The 18,551-nt window shown below is 35.1% G+C and overlaps 1 protein-coding gene, 1 long non-coding RNA gene and 1 pseudogene across 3 annotated transcripts; 2 read left to right on the forward strand and 1 right to left on the reverse strand.

Moving 5' to 3' along the window:
- Window positions 1-2,798: 2,798 nt before the first annotated feature.
- Window positions 2,799-7,583, forward strand: AT2G06840 (annotated as a pseudogene; the record flags this gene model as incomplete). The annotated part of the gene is made up of 1 exon: window positions 2,799-7,583.
- Window positions 7,584-8,826: 1,243 nt separating this feature from the next.
- On the reverse strand, window positions 8,827-9,515 carry AT2G05015. The gene has a single exon (NR_140059.1). It is a non-coding gene; the product is annotated as an other RNA (long non-coding RNA).
- AT2G06845 (Beta-galactosidase related protein) lies at window positions 8,893-11,458 on the forward strand (the record flags this gene model as incomplete). Its single annotated transcript, NM_147258.2, has 3 exons — window positions 8,893-10,268; window positions 10,579-10,984; window positions 11,070-11,458. Exons 1-3 carry the CDS (start codon window positions 9,837-9,839, stop codon window positions 11,456-11,458), a joined length of 1,227 nt encoding a protein of 408 aa, NP_671791.2. The 5' UTR covers window positions 8,893-9,836.
- Between the last annotated feature and the right edge of the window lie 7,093 nt (window positions 11,459-18,551).

Here is an 18,551-nt window from a genome sequence, read left to right on the forward strand (position 1 = left end):
AGAAACGAAAGATAAAAAAAAAAAGATTAATAACTCTGATATTCACCAGCTTATAATACCATTAATTGACCGATAACTAACATAATATTCTAAGGGTAAATACCTAATAATACACTAATTTTGCTTAGAACACGTCAAACAAACGCTTTTTATTTATTTTTATTGATAATAAGCAGTATTATTGGTTCCTAATTTAAAAAAAAATTGATGAATACCTTCAAATCCTAGAAAGTAAATAAATGAAAGATTCTAAACTATTATTAAAGAGTTTTTTATAATCTTGCTGATTAGTTTTTCATAATCTTGTAAAGTTTCTCAAACAATCTCTCTATTTTGATAATACTTTTCATGACTTTACTTTGTAAAAAAAAAATGTAAAAAGTCATGAACCAATAACATAGTAATTTACATCATTAACAATCAGAGATTCTTTTGTTTGAATTAAATAACACAAAACTTTTACTGACTTTATAAGAGTATGAATCCAATAACCCCAAATTTATGAAGATTTTAGATTACCTTTTATAAATCTTAATTGAATAACACAAAACTTTAACATACCTTAAAAAAATCTTGATTGCATAACAAGAGATTTACATGACACTTTAAGTAACTAAAACTCTTTTCAAATCATAAACAAATAACACCACCTAAATCTTTTACAAGGATTCTATTATCTCGGCAATTATTTGATATATTTTACCCAAATAATCAACCCTGACTAAAAATAAATACAAGCCAAATTCTCTTCTTTGTTTTTTATCACACGCCTGTAAAGAAGAGAATTACAAACATCAACCTTCTAAGCTTTTGCTAGGCTTCAAAGGCTATACATGTATGACTATATTATAGAGTACTCTGGTGGCTCAATGCCTACTCATTTATACTATACTCTAGAACCCTAGTCCCTAGGATCTCTAAGAATCAATGAGCAAAAATTTCCTTGATCTTTCAAGCATATCCATTTCCTTGTTTGGGATCTTCCTTGATATTCAAGTCTATCCCTTTCCTTGTTCGAGATCTTCCTTGATATTCAAGCATATCCCTTTTATTAGGATATACATGAATATATTTACTTAGATATAGTCTTATTAAGATCAGGCAACATGTATGTGTATAAATAATCTTCTTCTTCTATTGAATAAAGGAACGCATTACAAAATATTTCATGGTATCAGAGCATTCTGACCTAATTTTTTCTTCTTCTTCTTCTTTCCTGCCGTGCTGTCACGTAACTTGACCACCGCATTTTCTAAAATCTTCTAAATTCTTCTATTTCGATACTACCTTCTATATTTTTTACACCCACCATGTCAACAGAAGAAGCTTCTTCCAGGAATCAACTCGTCGTCGCCAACACGAAACCTTCCAATCCCTATTCACTCAGCTCATCAGACAATCTCTGAGCCTTGATTTCTTCTGTTGTGTTAAAGGAAGACAATTACTCAGAATGGGCAATGATATATCCCTATTTTTACTGTTTTTAACTATGTTTTAGGTATAGGTTTTAGAGTCTAATTGTTATTTCTAGAGTCTTTTCTAGTCTTTTTCAGGTCTTTACATGTTTGGATGCATTTGGAGATAATTAAGCATTCTGGAGATCAACAGACAACCTAAGCTGCAGAATCAATCCGGAGACAAAAATGCACGTAGGTGTCGAACGACACCACCCCTGGTGTCGAGCGACACCAATACCTGACGGCAATTTTGAGACGCAACTTATTAATGTTTTGAAGATTTTCAAATTCGGCCCAGAACTTTCTCCTCTGTTTAATGAAGGCCCATCCCGTGTTTTAGACATATAATTAGGTTTTTAGGATCATTGTTTAGACCTAAGCTTGGAGAGGCTATTCTCCTCATCTTTTTTGTACTTTGGGAGCAAAACCCTGTGGAGACTCCTTTGGAGAAGATCTTTTACTCTTTCTCTTGCTATTATTGATTTCTTATTTAGACTATGATTTGTGTTTCTTTGATTATGTCTGAGTAATCCACTTGTTAGGTTTAGGGTTTCTCATTAGGGATTCATATGGTTTAATAGATCTCCCCCTGCTAGGTTATCTGTAGAATTCTTCATCTTTAATTGTTCTTAATGCTAGATCTAGATTGATCACCTAGAACTTGAATCCAAACAATAGATATGCCCGCCATAGGTATCTGTAGTTGGATCTATTATTTGATGAGCCTGGTTTATAGGTGTGTAATAAGAATCGGCCTATCTACTAAGGTGAACAATCGAACTCGTTAAGAATGCATATTTAGGTTAATAATCTCTCGGCTTCTCCGGTTATTCTTAGCTATAGATATAGGGAGTTTCGCGGCACGCCCACTGGTTATTCCATAATTAGAGTTTGAGTTTAAAAATGGTTCGATAACAACCTAGCTATTATTAGATCTACTAACCAATAGTTTCCTGAGAACACCCTAAGCCTGACGTTTTTACTTTCTTGTCTTACAACCTCACAATCTGCTATTGCTTCCTTTTGTTTCTTTTTGTTTTCATTACTATCTTACTTAGCTTAATTCAAAATCTTGGTCTATTGTGTGATCCGAGAGTTTTGTGGAATTCGACCCTAAAGTACTACAATCGATCTGTTATTTGAGAGAGTGGTCTTAAGGCAATTTGACCTATATCAAATTTGGCGCCGTTGCCGAAGTTCTCTACGATTCACCATTAGATTAGGATTAGAATTTTGTCTAAGCATTTATTTTTATTTTTTTTACTTAATCTTTCTCTTTTTTTTTTTTCTTGTGTGTTTCAGGTCTTTGTCTAATCACAAAACCAGGAACAAGCGAGAAACATGAACGAGAGTAAGATTGTTGGGATCATGGCTAAGCTTAATGCGGTCCACAATCAACTTGTGGAGGATGTTGATTATGTTAGGAGCAGAGGTTTTCCGAATCAGAGATTTGATCACCAACAAGGCTACAGAGGTTCCTATGGGAATGGTCCAACTAGCTACACTCAGAATTCTCAGTTCCAGCACCCGCTTCAGAATAGCAATAGTTTCAGATTCACAAGGAACTATGATCTTGCTTCTTACCAAGCCCCCCGTCCACCCACACCTAAAAGCAAGATAGAATCATTGCTGGAATAGATTATGGAAGGTCAACAGAGGATCTTAGAGAGACCTATCCCTAAATGGCATGAGAGCAGCCTCACTACTTCTTGGCATTCTGCTTCAATGGAAAGTGAGTATGAGTTAGTGAAGATTGAGGAGAGTTACGATTTTGCAGTTGCAGAGGCAGTGTCGAACGACACCAACCCTTGGTGTCGATCGACAACATCGGATATATACGAGACATCAGGCTGTGACGAAACAGAATCTACTAGGCTCGACATTGATCTCCAAAATCGCTCGACTCACATTCATATTGTCGCCGCAAATTCCTTGATTGTAGGCTGGATTCTTTCGATCCAAAAATCAGATCGACTGTTTCGTTCATCTCCAAAGCGTCGTTACTTTGGGAAAGTCTTCGTGTTCGCTTCTCTGTTGGAAACGGAGTGCGAAAACAAGTTCTAAAAGATGAGATTGCTTTGTGAAAACAAGAAGGCAAACCTGTTCTTGAATATTACGGTCGACTGTCGAAAATGTGGGAAGAGCTTCAAAACTACAAATCCAACCGTGTGCGTCGCTGTGAAGCTGCTCAAGATACCACAAAAGATCGTGAGGATGACAAATTCATCAGTTCCTATTCGAACTTGATCTGCCTCGTTTTGCTCCCATACGTTCTAAAATCACTGACGAAGACCCACTACCTTCTCACAATCGAGTTTATTCTCGTGTAATCCGAGGACAACAAAATTTGGATGTTGCACGATCCAAAGAAACGACCAATTCAGAGGCAATTAATTTTTCCGTCAAAACGCCATCTGCTCCTCAAGTAGCTGCTGTATATGCTCCTAAACCTCGAGATCGTTCATGCACTCATTGCCATCGCCAAGGACATGATGTGACAGATTGCTTCTTGGTCCATGGGTTTCCAGAATGGTATTACGAACAAAAGGGTGGGAGTCGTGTCTCATCTGATAACAGAGAAGTCGTCTCTCGCTTGGAGAACAAACCGGCGAAACGCGAAGGTCGTTCGAGCAAAGGTAACGGTCGCGGTCGTGGTAGAGTGAACAGCGCACGTGCTCCTCTTTCATCTTCCAACGGCAGTGACCAGATAACTCAACTTATCTCTCTACTACAAGCTCAACGTCCTAAATCCACATCTGAACGGTTATCGGGTAACACTTGTCTTACTGATGTAATTATTGATAGTGGTGCCTCACACCATATGACAGGAGATTGCTCTATATTGGTTGATGTGTTTGATATCATACCATCGGCTGTGACAAAACCTGATGGGAAAGCTTCTTGTGCTACTAAATGTGTCACACTCCTTCTCAGTTCTTCTTATAAGCTTCAAGATGTGTTATTTGTACCAGATTTTGACTGCACGTTGATTTCAGTTTCGAAGTTGCTGAAACAAACGGGTTCTATTGCAGTTTTTACTAATACTTTGTGTTTTTTACAGGACCGTTTTCGAGGACTTTGATTGGAGCGGGGGAAGTACGTGAGAGAGTGTATTATTTCACGGGTGTCTTAGTTGCTAGTGCTCACAAAACTTCGTCAGACTCTACTTCTTCTGGAGCTTTGTGGCATCGTAGATTAGGCCATCCTTCTACTAGTTTTTTGCTTTCTTTACCTGAGTGTCATCAATCTTCGAAAGATCTAGGCAAGATTGACAGTTGTGATACTTGTTCTCGTGCTAAACAAACACGTGAGGTTTTTCCAATTAGCATTAATAAAACTTTGGAATGTTTTGATTTAGTTTATTGCGATGTATGGGGTCCTTATAGAACACCATCCACGACTGGTGCAGTTTATTTTCTAACTCTAGTTGATGACTACTCACACTCGATTTGGACATATCTTATGACTGCTAAATCATAAGTTCCTTCATTGATACGAAATTTTTGTGCCATGGCTGACCGTCAATTCCGTAAACCGGTTCGCTCCATCCGTAGTGACAATGGCACCGAATTTATGTGTCATACATCGTATTTTCAGGAACATGGTATTTTGCATGAAACCTCATGTGTTGACACTCCACAACAAAACGCACGTGTTGAACGAAAACATCGTCACATACTGAACGTGGCTCGTACATGTCTTTTTCAAGGAAACTTCCCGTAAAGTTCTGGGGAGAAAGCATTCTCACAGCTACGCATCTCATCAATAGGACACCGTCACCTGTATTAAAAGGCAAAACACCGTATGAGGTTCTGTTTGGCAAACAACCCTCTTATGATATGCTTCGCACATTTGGGTGTCTCTGCTATGCTCACATACGCCCCCGCGACAAAGATAAATTTGCTTCTCGTAGTAGAAAGTGCATCTTCATTGGTTACCCCCACGGTAAGAAAGCTTGGAGGGTTTATGATCTTACAACTGGAAAAATCTTTGCAAGTAGAGATGTTCGGTTTCAAGAAGATGTGTATCCGTTTTCTTCAAAAGAGACGCCAACAGAGCTAACTATCACCACACCTCCTATTGTAGCCGATTATGATTGGTTTTCACCTGTCTTGAATGACAGATCGATCGATCACTAAGGAGTTGACTCTAGATCGATCGATCCGATAATCCTTGTTTCAGAAACTGCGACACCAAATACTCATGATTCGATAGATCCGACTTCTACTTCTTCTGATGAAAACAATACTCCACCCGAACCAGTTACTCCTCAGGCAGAACAGCCTCATTCTCCGTCTTCTATTTCTTCTCCCCATATCGTTCACAATAAAGGTTCAGTTCATAGTCGACATTTAAATGAGGACCATGATTCTTCTTCTCCGGGACTTCCTGAGCTGTTAGGGAAAGGTCACCGTCCCAAGCATCCTCCGGTTTACCTTAAAGACTACGTTGCTCATAAAGTACACTCTTCTCCTCACACTTCTTCTCCCGGTCTCTCCGATTCAAATGTCTCGCCAACGGTCTCTGGTAAAACCCTATCTCAGATTATTTAACTCATTCTGGTTTTTCAGCAAATCACATAGCATTTATGGCGGCCATTCTTGATAGTAATGAACAAAACCATTTTAAAGATGATGTTCTCATCAAAGAATGGTGTGATGCAATGCAAAAAGAGATAGAGGCTCTTGAAGCAAACCACACGTGGGATGTTACAGACTTACCACACGGCAAGAAAGCGATAAGTAGCAAATGGGTATACAAGTTAAAGTTCAATTCGGACGGTACGCTAGAACGTCACAAAGCTCGTCTTGTGGTCATGGGCAATCACCAGAAGGAGGGCATCGATTTCAAAGAAACCTTTGCACCCGTCGCAAAAATGACAACGGTTCGTTTGCTTCTAGCTGTCGCAGCCGCCAAAGACTGGGACGTTTTTCAAATGGACGTTCACAATGCTTTTCTACATGGAGATCTAGAACAGGAGGTCTAAATGAAAATTCCGCAAGGTGTTAAATGTTCTGACCCATCCAAAGTATGTCGTCTTCGCAAGTCCTTGTACGGTCTTAAACAAGCTCCTCGTTGTTGGTTTGCTAAGTTGTCTACTGCACTTCGCAAGCTTGGTTTTACTCAGAGTTACGAGGACTACTCGTTGTTCTCTCTCAACCGTGATGGGACAGTCATACATTTTCTTGTTTATGTTGATGATTTCATTATTGTAGGCAATAATCTCAAAGCCATTGATCACTTCAAAGAACACCTTCACAAGTGTTTTCACATGAAAGATCTTGGCAAGCTGAAGTACTTTCTCGGTCTAGAAGTGTCTCGTGGCGCTGATGGGTTCTGTCTTTCTCAACAAAAATATGCATTGGACATCATAAATGAGGCCGGTTTGCTTGGTTATAAACCTTCTGCGGTACCTATGGAGCTTCATCACAAACTCGGCTCCATATCAAGTCCGGTCTTTGATAATCCCGCGCAATATAGACGCCTAGTTGACCGGTTTATATATCTCACCATAACACGACCGGATCTCAGCTATGCAGTTCATATTCTATCTCAATTTATGCAAACTCCGTTAGAGGCTCATTGGCATGCGACACTTCGTCTTGTGCGTTATCTCAAGGGGTCTCCTGATCAAGGAATTTTACTCCGTTCTGACAGGGCTTTGTCTCTTACGGCCTATTGTGACTCTGACTACAATCCCTGCCCTCGGACTCGTCGTTCTCTCTCTGCATATGTTCTCTATTTGGGCGACACTCCAATATCGTGGAAGACCAAGAAACAAGACACGGTTTCCTCTTCCTCGGCCGAAGCTGAATATCGTGCAATGGCCTACACACTCAAAGAAATAAAATGGTTGAAGGCTCTTATGACAACTCTTGGTGTCGATCATACACAACCAATTCTGTTATTTTGTGATAGTCAAGCGGCCATTCACATCGCTGCTAACCCCGTCTTTCACGAACGCACTAAACACATTGAGAAGGATTGCCACCAAGTTCGTGATGCGGTCACAGACAAGGTCATTTCTACTCCTCATATTTCTACTACTGATCTTCTCACCAAAGCTCTTCCAAGACCAACTTTCGAACGTTTATTGTCCACGTTAGGTACTTGTAATTACGACTTACCAACGTGAGGGGGGGGGTATTAGGATATACATGAATATATTTACTTAGATATAATCTTATCAAGATCAGGCAACATGTATGTGTATAAATACTCTTCTTCTTCTATTGAATAAAGGAACACATTACAAAATATTTAACCTTTCCTTATTTGTTGAGAAGGATATTTACCAAATCTTCTCAATCGACTTTCGTCTTTGATCACGACGCCAAGTTAGCAAATCTCCTTGGCTTGTCACATCAACCACTCCAGCTCCGCAATGTCAGCTCACACATCCATGTCAGCAACTTAGACGTTTGATGTAGATCTGTTGCAGCTTCCTAATATCCAACAACTCCATGATGTCCATCAGCTCGTTGTCTTGATATCTAACAGCTATCTGATTTCCATCAATTCATTGTTGTCTGAATCTGCATCTTCAAGTTATTACACATTACATAAACTATTAAAGAAAATATGTTTAAAAAAAAAAAAAAAAAGCTCATAAGAAAAACGCATGTCATCTGATAAAATACATGTAAGCATCTCATATATTACCTCGATCAACACGACACGGTTTGTAAAGCAAGATGTTGGAGATGTAAAGCTAGGGATTCAACGCACTAAATACGATCACCTTTGTCCTATGAAAATTATGTTGTTAACATGTTTGAATTATGTTGTGTGTTTTAATACAAGGTTCTTTGTTTGTTAAATACAGTCTTTTTATAATTAGGATTCCAAAAAATAGAATATAAAATGAATAAATAAACATGTAATTAGTCGTCAAATAGTTGCAATCAATCAACAAATCTTTAACAAAATAGTTGTTATGTAGTGGCAAAAAAGTCCCTATATCAATTACCAATAAGTCACCAAAGAGTCAGTATAGAGTGGCTAAAATGTAGCCAAACAGTCGCTAACTCGCTAATTAGCGATCAAATAGCGACAACATATATTGGTCGTTAATCTGTCGCTAATTAGCGGCTGTTTGGCGACTAACAGATTTAGCGACGCGTGGTTTGCCGACTACGTGTTTTAGTCGCCAAAAAATTGTATTTATGGGTTTAACGACGTTTAAGCTACTTATTGTGTAGTCGCTAATTCCATATTTTCTTGAAGTATAATCTAAACTGGTATAAGTCTAATTTTGGGTAACCATATGCATGAGATCATGCTTCTCCGCTTTTTTTTCCGAAATATGAATGTATGTTTAGTTTTTATACTTAATAGTATCATGTTACAATAATAGAAAGAACAAAAGAAAAAGAGAAAATCCATACAAGACAGAGACTCTCTCAGACACAATTATCGAGGCCAACTCTACCATAAATTTTTCCGGCACCGGTAGAGCCGTTGATCGCCGGTGTCCAGAGCTCTCTCCCTCACGGCGATCTCTTCTCAAAGGTTTTATCATTTGGAGTTCCTTATTGTCTGGTTTCCTCCTGTTTCAAACCTCTTTCCTCCCCTTAAATCCAAAAATTATCACGACCACCCTACTTTCGAACTTGCTCTCTGGTGCTAGTTCTTCCCTCAACCTTCCCGCAATCCTCGTGGTTTACCCGCTTCATCTGCTCTCCTTGAAGCCAAGTTCAGCATCTCCCTGCTCCCCTTTGGATCGGAGCTCTGCTTTGGCGCCGACGCTAGTGAAGCACCCAACCATGGAGAATCCAACTTCTGTAGATCGCACCTCATCTCCAGCATTTGATTGGTTAGATCCGGTCCCTGAAGCAAGCAAATTGGTAGCCAAAAACCCCAAGTCCGATCTGCTGTCGATGGTGATGAAGAGAAGAAGCAATAGGCGGCTAGACCTAATTCAGCTTCATGTCTCTCACTTTGGGCCTAGCCCTTTTCACTTAGGCTCTCCCTACAGCCCATTACCCAACCTTTTGGAAGCCCAAGAAGAGTTCTGCTGAATCAAGCCCATCTCTTCTATGGCCCAGGTCTGCTTTTAATTTTGTTTTGTCAAGCCCAATTTTACAGAAGCTTTTATCGGTTAGGAGTAGTAGTGGACGCTTTCCTGAGATAATGGTGATGAAGTTAGATTGAATTTGCAGCTCTATTTCATGAATCTTGGTTGTTAGCCTAGTTTGCTTGGTCCTTTTGCCTCATTGTTCAAATCTGAATTTGAATCGTCTAGGGTTAGTTTCTCTGTGGAAGTGTCCTAGAGTTTTGATACCCGTGTCAAGTTGGCTTAATTTTCTATCAAGTTTCCTCCCTTTAGCACCCTCTGACTCTGATTTGGCTGGTTGTGGACGCCACGCTAACAGAGTAATGGTTCCTTTAGATTGGTCTGATAGTTACCTTTGTCGAGTTCAGATGTTAAGTTTATTTTGGACCCTACCCGAGATCCTCTTCCCCACCTATTGCCTTTTGCCCTTTACAGTGAAGAAGATTGACATTATGATACCGCCTCTACGGAGTGGGTATTACCAAAGATTTTTCACCTCTCTACCTACCCATTCACCAATTATCGAGTTCAGTCATGTGTTAATATATTGCTTGGATAATTTGCAATCCTCTGTTTGTTTGGGAAAGTACGGCATTATGACCATGTCTTCAAGAGGTGGTTACCGTCTCTTTCTCAACCTCGTTAACCCGTCAGCCTCCTCCGTGGAGCACCTTTTCAAAAGCTCAGATGCATTGTTTGCAAGAGCTGCTTATGATCACTTGGTGGTCGAGGATTTCGCGAAGCTCGCCTTCATGGTCGAATCCGACAAAGCCTCAACAGATTTTTCAATCCTTGTAATCTTTTTTAAAAACTTCACATCTCTTTGGAAAACTCATGAAGCTCTATCTTTATTTCTTTGTATCATCTTTGCTTCATTGTGTATGAACCTTCCTCTTTTTGAGGTTTAATTTGAATGAAGATCTTGTTTGACAAAAAAAAAAATAGTATCATGTTACATTTGAGTATAAATTAGTCTGATTCCACACTCTTCCAGAATGATCATTCAATCTACAAGTTTATCATCTTTTTTCCATCTTCAATAGGTGATCTAATTTGTTTGTTTAGCTTATATATTATACATTTAAACTTTCGGATGCGACTGGTCAACAACTCTTGGATAGACATATTGCCATTGATGCTTCTTGCTGTAGGTGTGGAGAGCCGGAGACTATTCTTCACATGTTGTTTCACTGCCAGTTTGCGCAGTTAGTGTGGAGTCCGACACCGTTTGCAAGACACTGGGCAAGTGTTGGAGCAGGGAGTGTTCGAGAAGGCTTGATCACCGGTTGTAAGCTTGCATGTCTACCGCCGACTGGAATTGCTTCGGGGCCTTTAGCTCCTTGGATCTGCTGGAGTCTATGGAAATCAAGGAACCAAAAAGTGTTTAGTACCAGGTTCTTCACCCCAGAAGAAACTTTGTTAAAGGCTATCACGAATGCTAAGGAGTGGCTGGCAGCTCAAGGCAAATCACGTGAGGGGATACTTCTCCCCCGAAAGACAGGATGCACCTCGACAAAGACAGGAGACAAGTCACATTTTCAGTGTCTCCTGTAAAGCTGACGGATCATGGCGCAATGATCTAAAGGCAGCTGGCTTAGGGTGGACCTTCACCAATCCGGCTGGTCTTACCTCTCATCATTCTGCTCTTTGCAAGAATGTATCATCACCTTTCATGGCGGAATCTTTGGCCTGTGGAGCTGTTGTCTTGGAAGCGGTCAGGGCAGGGGCGGATAGCTTCCTCCTAGAATCTGACTATCAACAATTGGTCGTCGCAATCAATGCCCGATTAGTTTTATTGGAAGTTCATGGAATCATTTCATATATCTTCCTTAGCATTGGTAGATTTTCTCACTTCTTATGTCGCTTCATTCCTCTGTCAACTAATGTTGTGGCTGATTCACTTGCTAAACAATGTCTTAGTTTGTACGGACAAAACATTTGTTGAACACTAACATATATTTGGGGTGCACAAAAAAAAAAAAAAAACTTTCGGACGCGACAAAATATTTTAGTATATTGTATTAAGTTGTTTTCCTCTTAAAAAAAAAATTGTTTGCTTTATTTTCTTAGAATATATAAGTAAAAAGGAAAAATAAAAGTAGAAAACACCTTAAAGAAAAAAAAAAACTCATTTCCATAGACTATACAAACTTACTCCACTACTCACTCCACCTTAACTTTTTTCTTCATATGTAAATTAAACTGAATTACATTTTACGTTTTGAGATTTTTGGGTTTATTAATGTATGAATGTCATCTAAAATATTATTTTCTATTTAATTTAAATTTTCGACACCAGTTGATATTGTTGGTTAATAAATTTTTTTTTTACGGATATCTCGCATTTAACATATTTCATAAGATATTTAAGAACTTGTGCAATTTAAAAATATAGTTTGTGTAAAATATAGATAGGAGAAAATATGAACTTGATTGGGTAAAATTTGAATAATTTAAAAATGTTAGATGGTGGGTCTGGTTGATATTGTTTTAAACAAATTCACGAGCCAATTTCCCATGTAAACCTTCCCCATGTTACATTTTTCTTCTCGTCTCTTTTTTTCGAACCCTACTCTTTAATAACATTCATTAGCCATTTATCCATTAGCCATTATTACTACCACTACTATATCCGTTCCTTTTATTATACAGAAATTCTTGATACGAGATTATGCAGTTGTTTTAGTAAATTTTTGACAGTTACGTAGTAGTTTATCAATAAAAAAAACTTGGGTTCACCCCCTGAGGGTGAACCTTTATATTCACCCTCTTAATTTTAGCTAATCAAAATTTGCCAACTAATAATAAAAATAATATTTTAATTTAATTGAAAAATCTATTTCTTTATTAAAACAAAATTATGTATCGGTTTGGGTTTATTAGAAAGGATTAGGGTTTAGATATTATGATTAAACAAGATTAAATATCGGTTTGGGTTTATAAAAAAATTTAAATTTTATAATTACACGAGGTTAAATATCGGTTTGGGTTTAGAAAGTTCGATTAGGGTTTAGATTTTTTATGATTAAACGAGTTTAAATGGTGGTTTGGATTTACAAAAAAGAATTAGGATTTAGATTTTGTAATTAAACGGGATTATATATCGGTTTGGGTTTATAAAAAATGGTTAAAGATTAGATTTAATAATTAAATAAGTTTAGTGGGTTTTAATAAATTTAATTATTTATTTAATATTAATTATTTTAATTTAGTTAATTAGATGACATGACAAATTTTAATTGGTTAATTAAAAGGGGGTGAATGAAAGAAGTTCACCCCTAGGGGTGAACCCAAGTCATTCTCTTTATCAATTGTGTTTTTTAAAAACAATTAAACAGGTTTTAAACGCGTCTGGATTGCTTCAAGATATTAAGTAAACGATTTGATGCTCATTTTATTTCTAAACTATTCACTAAATTCCTTCAATTTTAAATTTTCTTAATGGTTACATATAATGTAAAACAATTTTTTTGTTAAATAAATTTTAAAATCATTAAAAAAATTAATAAGAATCAATTATTTGTAATGACAAATTCAATTTTTTTAATGTATACTATTTTTTCCCTAATTATTTCTCTATTATTCGCTACTATCAAAACTCTCTAGGAGAGCATAGAGAACCGTTGCAACAATAACTTATGAACAAGTAGATGTGGTAAAGATGTAGCGGTTGATGTGAGGAGCCAAAGAGAGTTGCTGACTTAGCTTGGTAATCAAAGACTAAAGTTGGTTGAGAAGATTTGTGAATATTCTTCTCATAAAACATGGAAATTGCATTTGATCTCACACGTTGGACGATGAGATAGAAACCTTGCATGGGAGAGAGCTATCGTGGGAAGTTCCCTTATGAAAAGTCAGGTGTATGTAATGGAGATTGAATCGGCGTCCTTTGAGTTTTCTTACCGAAACGAGTTGGTTTTACAATATTCTGCGAAAACTGTTGGTCACGATGCTCATTCCTATTGGCATGTTTAGTCATCCGCTTGTGAATTTGAAATTTCTGCACTTAACTAGTTACTAGTGGTAAATGTGGAAGGGATGATTTCATTATAATACATAGATGAATATATACACGTAGCAATAACTAGGGCTGCTCAAATGTAGTAAATCAGAATATTCTAATGGACATAAATAGAAGCGTAATGTTAGCAATCAGTAATATGATTGTCTGCTCTAATAGTAACTTATTAACCACGGGAATAAAAACACAATGATTTTGATGATAGAAGTATAATAAATATACATGTCTTCTAGCTTACATAATAATACTTCATAATATAAATTGGAAAGCCATATGACAATAAATACAGATGCATGAGGGTGTCGTCGCCCTATCATTTGATTGTCACAAAGTTATATTGTATGATTTAAATTTGATCCGAACGTGCACCTAACCAATGAAATTTTAAAAATGCGTCATTACATTTTTTTTCTTAATTTCTTTATGGTTTTATTACCTTTTCTGTTTTGGAAAAATATCACTCTATGTTCTATGCTCTATGTTCTATGTTCTATGTTCTATGTTCTATGTTCTATGTTCTATGTTCTATGTTCTATGTTCTATGTTCTATGTTCTATGTTCTATGTTCTATGTTCTATGTTCTATGTTCTATGTTCTATGTTCTATGCTCTATGTGATGTTTTGGATTGTTTTTTGGTATTAGAAGATGTTTTGTAGGTTTAGTGTCGATTCATGATATTTTCTAATGCAGTCATATATAATTATTATTTGATTTACAACCGTATTGTTTTATATAAAATGATTAATAAACTGAAAATACTTTTTTCATTTTTTTCATATATGTGTAAAAAACTAGAATTTTAACTTTTATGCAACACATTTTTTTTGTCAACCAATATAAATTAGAACTCAAAATAACCAATTTCGTGGGATATTATTTACGTATGTCACATAATGCGGTTCGGTACGAATCTTTCGTGCTAACTTTTATGCAACACATTGTGTATAATAATTTCGTAATATATTATTATTTTGACACAATATTAACTTAAAACGTCCTTTTAAGTTTTAAGTCTAAACGAATGAAGATCATTTCCCAACTATAGATAAGATACAATTTTTATTTTTTTCTTTTAAAAAAACAAAACTTGAATATTTAATACCTACCAGATTAATGACAAAATTATAGAGGTGACCAGACATAATTAAGAATCCACTTGGCTCGTGATTTTATGAGTCCATCGTGGATGGTCTTATCTCAGGGTAATAATTAATAATGGAGTCAATCATCGGGAAAACTACATGTGGAAGGTATGATGAGACAACAATAGCAAGTTAGGATAGTGATAGATTCATCATGTCGTTATCATTGGATGTTAGGTCTTTCGTCTAGATGTCAACAGCAACATCACGAGCTTTTGCCTTCATCTTTTGTCACCGACATGTATCGTTTAACCATGCATTAAGTGTTTGTATTGATCATGAGATTAGCTTACCCATATGCTTCTTTAATAAGCTCCACACAAAAAGAACGAATGCTTAAAGGTGCATTTTCCCCAAAATGTATAGTAAAATAGTGCAACCGGCCATGTCCCTATGCAATTGTAGATTGAAGTTTTGATAGAATGATATTGAGAAAGTGCACAATTCTTACAGAAATAAAAATTTTAAGTTCACTTTTTTACTCCGAGCTTAGTGGTAGTTGGACCTCAGTCATTGTGTATATTTAATGTTTATGGGTTTAAACTTCACTAGAAACAAAAATCACATGAATATTAGTTGGGAACCAGTGTTGGAGCCGTCTATGTTGCCGGATGGTTGTGTTGTCTGGTCTTTACAAAGCAATTTAAATAAGTCGTTCGTGGTTGGACCGGATTATAGTCATGTACCCGCAGTTAGATGCCGGCCATAATCACCCAAGGTTATCAAAATAAAAAATTCAAGGTTAAAAACTAATTCACATCTAAATAACTGATACGATATGGCCAATCTAGATAGGTCACTCAATATTCTTTCTTTTTTTTGTTTTTTTTTGGTTAACAATCATCCAAAATATTAATTTTAATCAATTTAGTATGAGTCCCAATCAAGACATGCATTAATAAAAACAAAATTAGCTTCTAGTATATGTCTGAATAGTAACAAAATATATATATATATATATATATATATATATATATTTAAACCAAAAAAATACTTAATCAGCAGTTGAATCCACGTCTCCATTCGGTAGATTCCCAACTATAATAACATAAGGAAGATATGCATGCATCGATTCATAAAATATCACTTCTTTGATCTATGCAACACAATGAAACTTGCTTATAAAACAGATCTATGCGTCTAACATCATGTCGTATCTGATCTATATATACAAACATTTTTTCATGATAAATCTTATCTAAGCAAATCAACAGAGTGAAACCTGCTTAATGTCCATGTATTATAGAAAACAATGTAAGAATGACAAAGCCGGTTAATACATTCTATACATGGCTTGATAGCAATTCCATTGATGGTTTCTAAATATAAGTTTCTTAACATTAAAACAACAAAAATAATATTATTTAATTATGTGGGTTTCTTGAATGGTTAGAAATTCTCTCCAAAATTTCTTATATAAGGTATTTTGGAGATGATTTCTTCACTAATCAAGAAACCCACATATTTTTTATAATAAAATTTATCTCTCTAAAATAAGAGATTTATGTTTAGAAACCATTGGTGGAGTTGCTCTAACATTTTGCAAGTTTTCGCTAACAGTTTCTATCATTTCTAGGAAGGTCAATTTTAACCCTTTCAATCTTGTGATCATAGGTTTTATAGGTAAGTTTGTAAGAAAAGATATAAAAATATGAAATACTTTAATATTAAAATTAATTTCAACACAAAATACTTTCAAAATTTAGTTTCTTACACATCATAAAATAAGAAGATAGATATCTATAATAAAACTAATCTTTTTTTATCTATTATTAATTACAATATCATATCCATGAATCAATCTGTTATCCATACATTTTTAGAGCAGCTCACGTGTACTAACCTACAAAATCTCTTTTAATCTACCACTATAAAATTAGATATTTAGTTGTTTTGTGCGTAATTACAATTGTCATTGTGATAGGAGGGGACATATGTTATCGGTCGATTGGTAGTAGGCAACCATGGTAATCTTCATTTACAGGTTCTTGTAAAGAAAATGTTGATTTGCTTGAGTGGTCCTAGTTTTCTTCTTTGGATTAAAGTTAGTTTGCCTACTATATGGTTTCGATTTCTTCCGATTTCGGTTTAATTTTTTTTGCTTTGTAACTTTAGTACTTATGTTTTCCTTGCATAGGCCTTTGATCCCAGAGAACTCTCGTTTTCCTTCGGTTTTGTTTCCGAGTACTTTAATTTTGCCTATTCGTTTAATTTTTCTTGTTTGGATTGTGTTGTAGTTTGGTTTTTCAGCAAATTTCAGTTAAAAAATTCAGATGACAAAACAAAAGAAAGTTTGTATTAAGAAGAAAAATAACAATTATGTGTATTGGCTGAAAGATAATACTCTTTTTGTTTCTTATTATTATTTTTTTCTATCAAATATTTTTCTTAACAATTATGTGTATTGGCTGAAAATGTTGTATTATTTTCTAATGCAACATTTATTAAATTTCAAGAAAAATAATTAAATACTATTGGTTTAGAACAATAAGAAATTGTAAATCACAAAAAATAATACATTTATACTTAACTTTTACTATTTTTTTTATTTGTTTTAAAATTTTAGAAAATATATTATTAAAAAGAAATAGATTAATAATTAAGTTCATTTTTAATTGGTTGATGTTAAAAGGAATCAATTATGGATTTTCTATTTTTTTGGATGGCATTTGTGGATTTTGCCTCTTTTTGAATAGTTTGTGGATTTTATCATTTTTAACCTACAAAAATATAATTTAATATGTGTTTTATCGTCATATTTAGGTTAGTTAGTTGTAATTGTTCTTAAAATTTAGTATTTGGTATAAAGTATATACTTTTACCAAACAAATCCAAAATTTGTATATTTTTTAATATTAAAAGTGGTAAACCATAAAATTTTAGTAAAAATAATAATTTTAAAAAAAAATCGACGAAATAGGGCAAAATCAACGAATCTCTGTAAACAGTAAACTTATAGGAGTAGAAACTAAATTTTTATTTTAATATAGTTAGAACCTGCATAGGTCGGACCCTAAAAATATGTTCTGGATTTAATTATTTAGAAAGAAAAATATAGAAAATGTATGTATGTCAAAAAGTCTTGGACCATAATTGGCGGAGAGAGAACCTGGGGACGGACAAAAAAGTGACAATTTGCTCCGACATTAAAGATAATTAATGAAATCAGGTATAATTAAATGAACGCATAAATAAATGAAGAGAGATGATGATATATGTATAATCGTAAACGCATAGAGTAGAGAGGACACATGGAGCCACCCTTGTGGTGTCCGACAATTACTTTTAATAATCCTTCCTTTTAATGAACTTCTATTATTTTGCTTAGATATCATTTTTTTTTCTTCTATGTATGATAAAGTTCTACATTTCTGGTTTGTAATCTTCTAATATTTTGATAGTAGAGAGTTGGAATACCATAACATGTTGGAAATGTTTTCCATTTTGAAAACCAAAACTTTTTTTTTTAAAACAATTTTTAGCTATCGTTATCAATAAGTTCATCACTTAAATGTTTTTGGGAAGTTCACAGTATTTTGGAAGATATTCTATTAAATATCAACTATTTTTCTAGTTTTGTGTGCTAATTTTTTCCTCGGTTATCTAATGTTGTGGTTGATTTTATTGCAAAACTATGTCTAAGTTTGTATGGTTAGAACATCATTTGAGCAATATAATTAAGTTTGTGCAAAAAAGAAAGTTGATCACTTAGTATTAATTTTTCATTATATAATTTGATCAAGATGCTTGCTTAATCCGATCTAGATAATAAACAAAATTATCTAAACAGTATGAAACTACAAGTTCCTAATAGTTAATGTTTTGACATTTACAAAGCAACTAAGTAAAATGTTATTAATGAATTGGTTACTTT

This window comes from Arabidopsis thaliana, chromosome 2 (genome assembly GCF_000001735.4).
Source record: "Arabidopsis thaliana chromosome 2, partial sequence".
Taxonomy (NCBI): Eukaryota; Viridiplantae; Streptophyta; class Magnoliopsida; order Brassicales; family Brassicaceae; genus Arabidopsis; species Arabidopsis thaliana.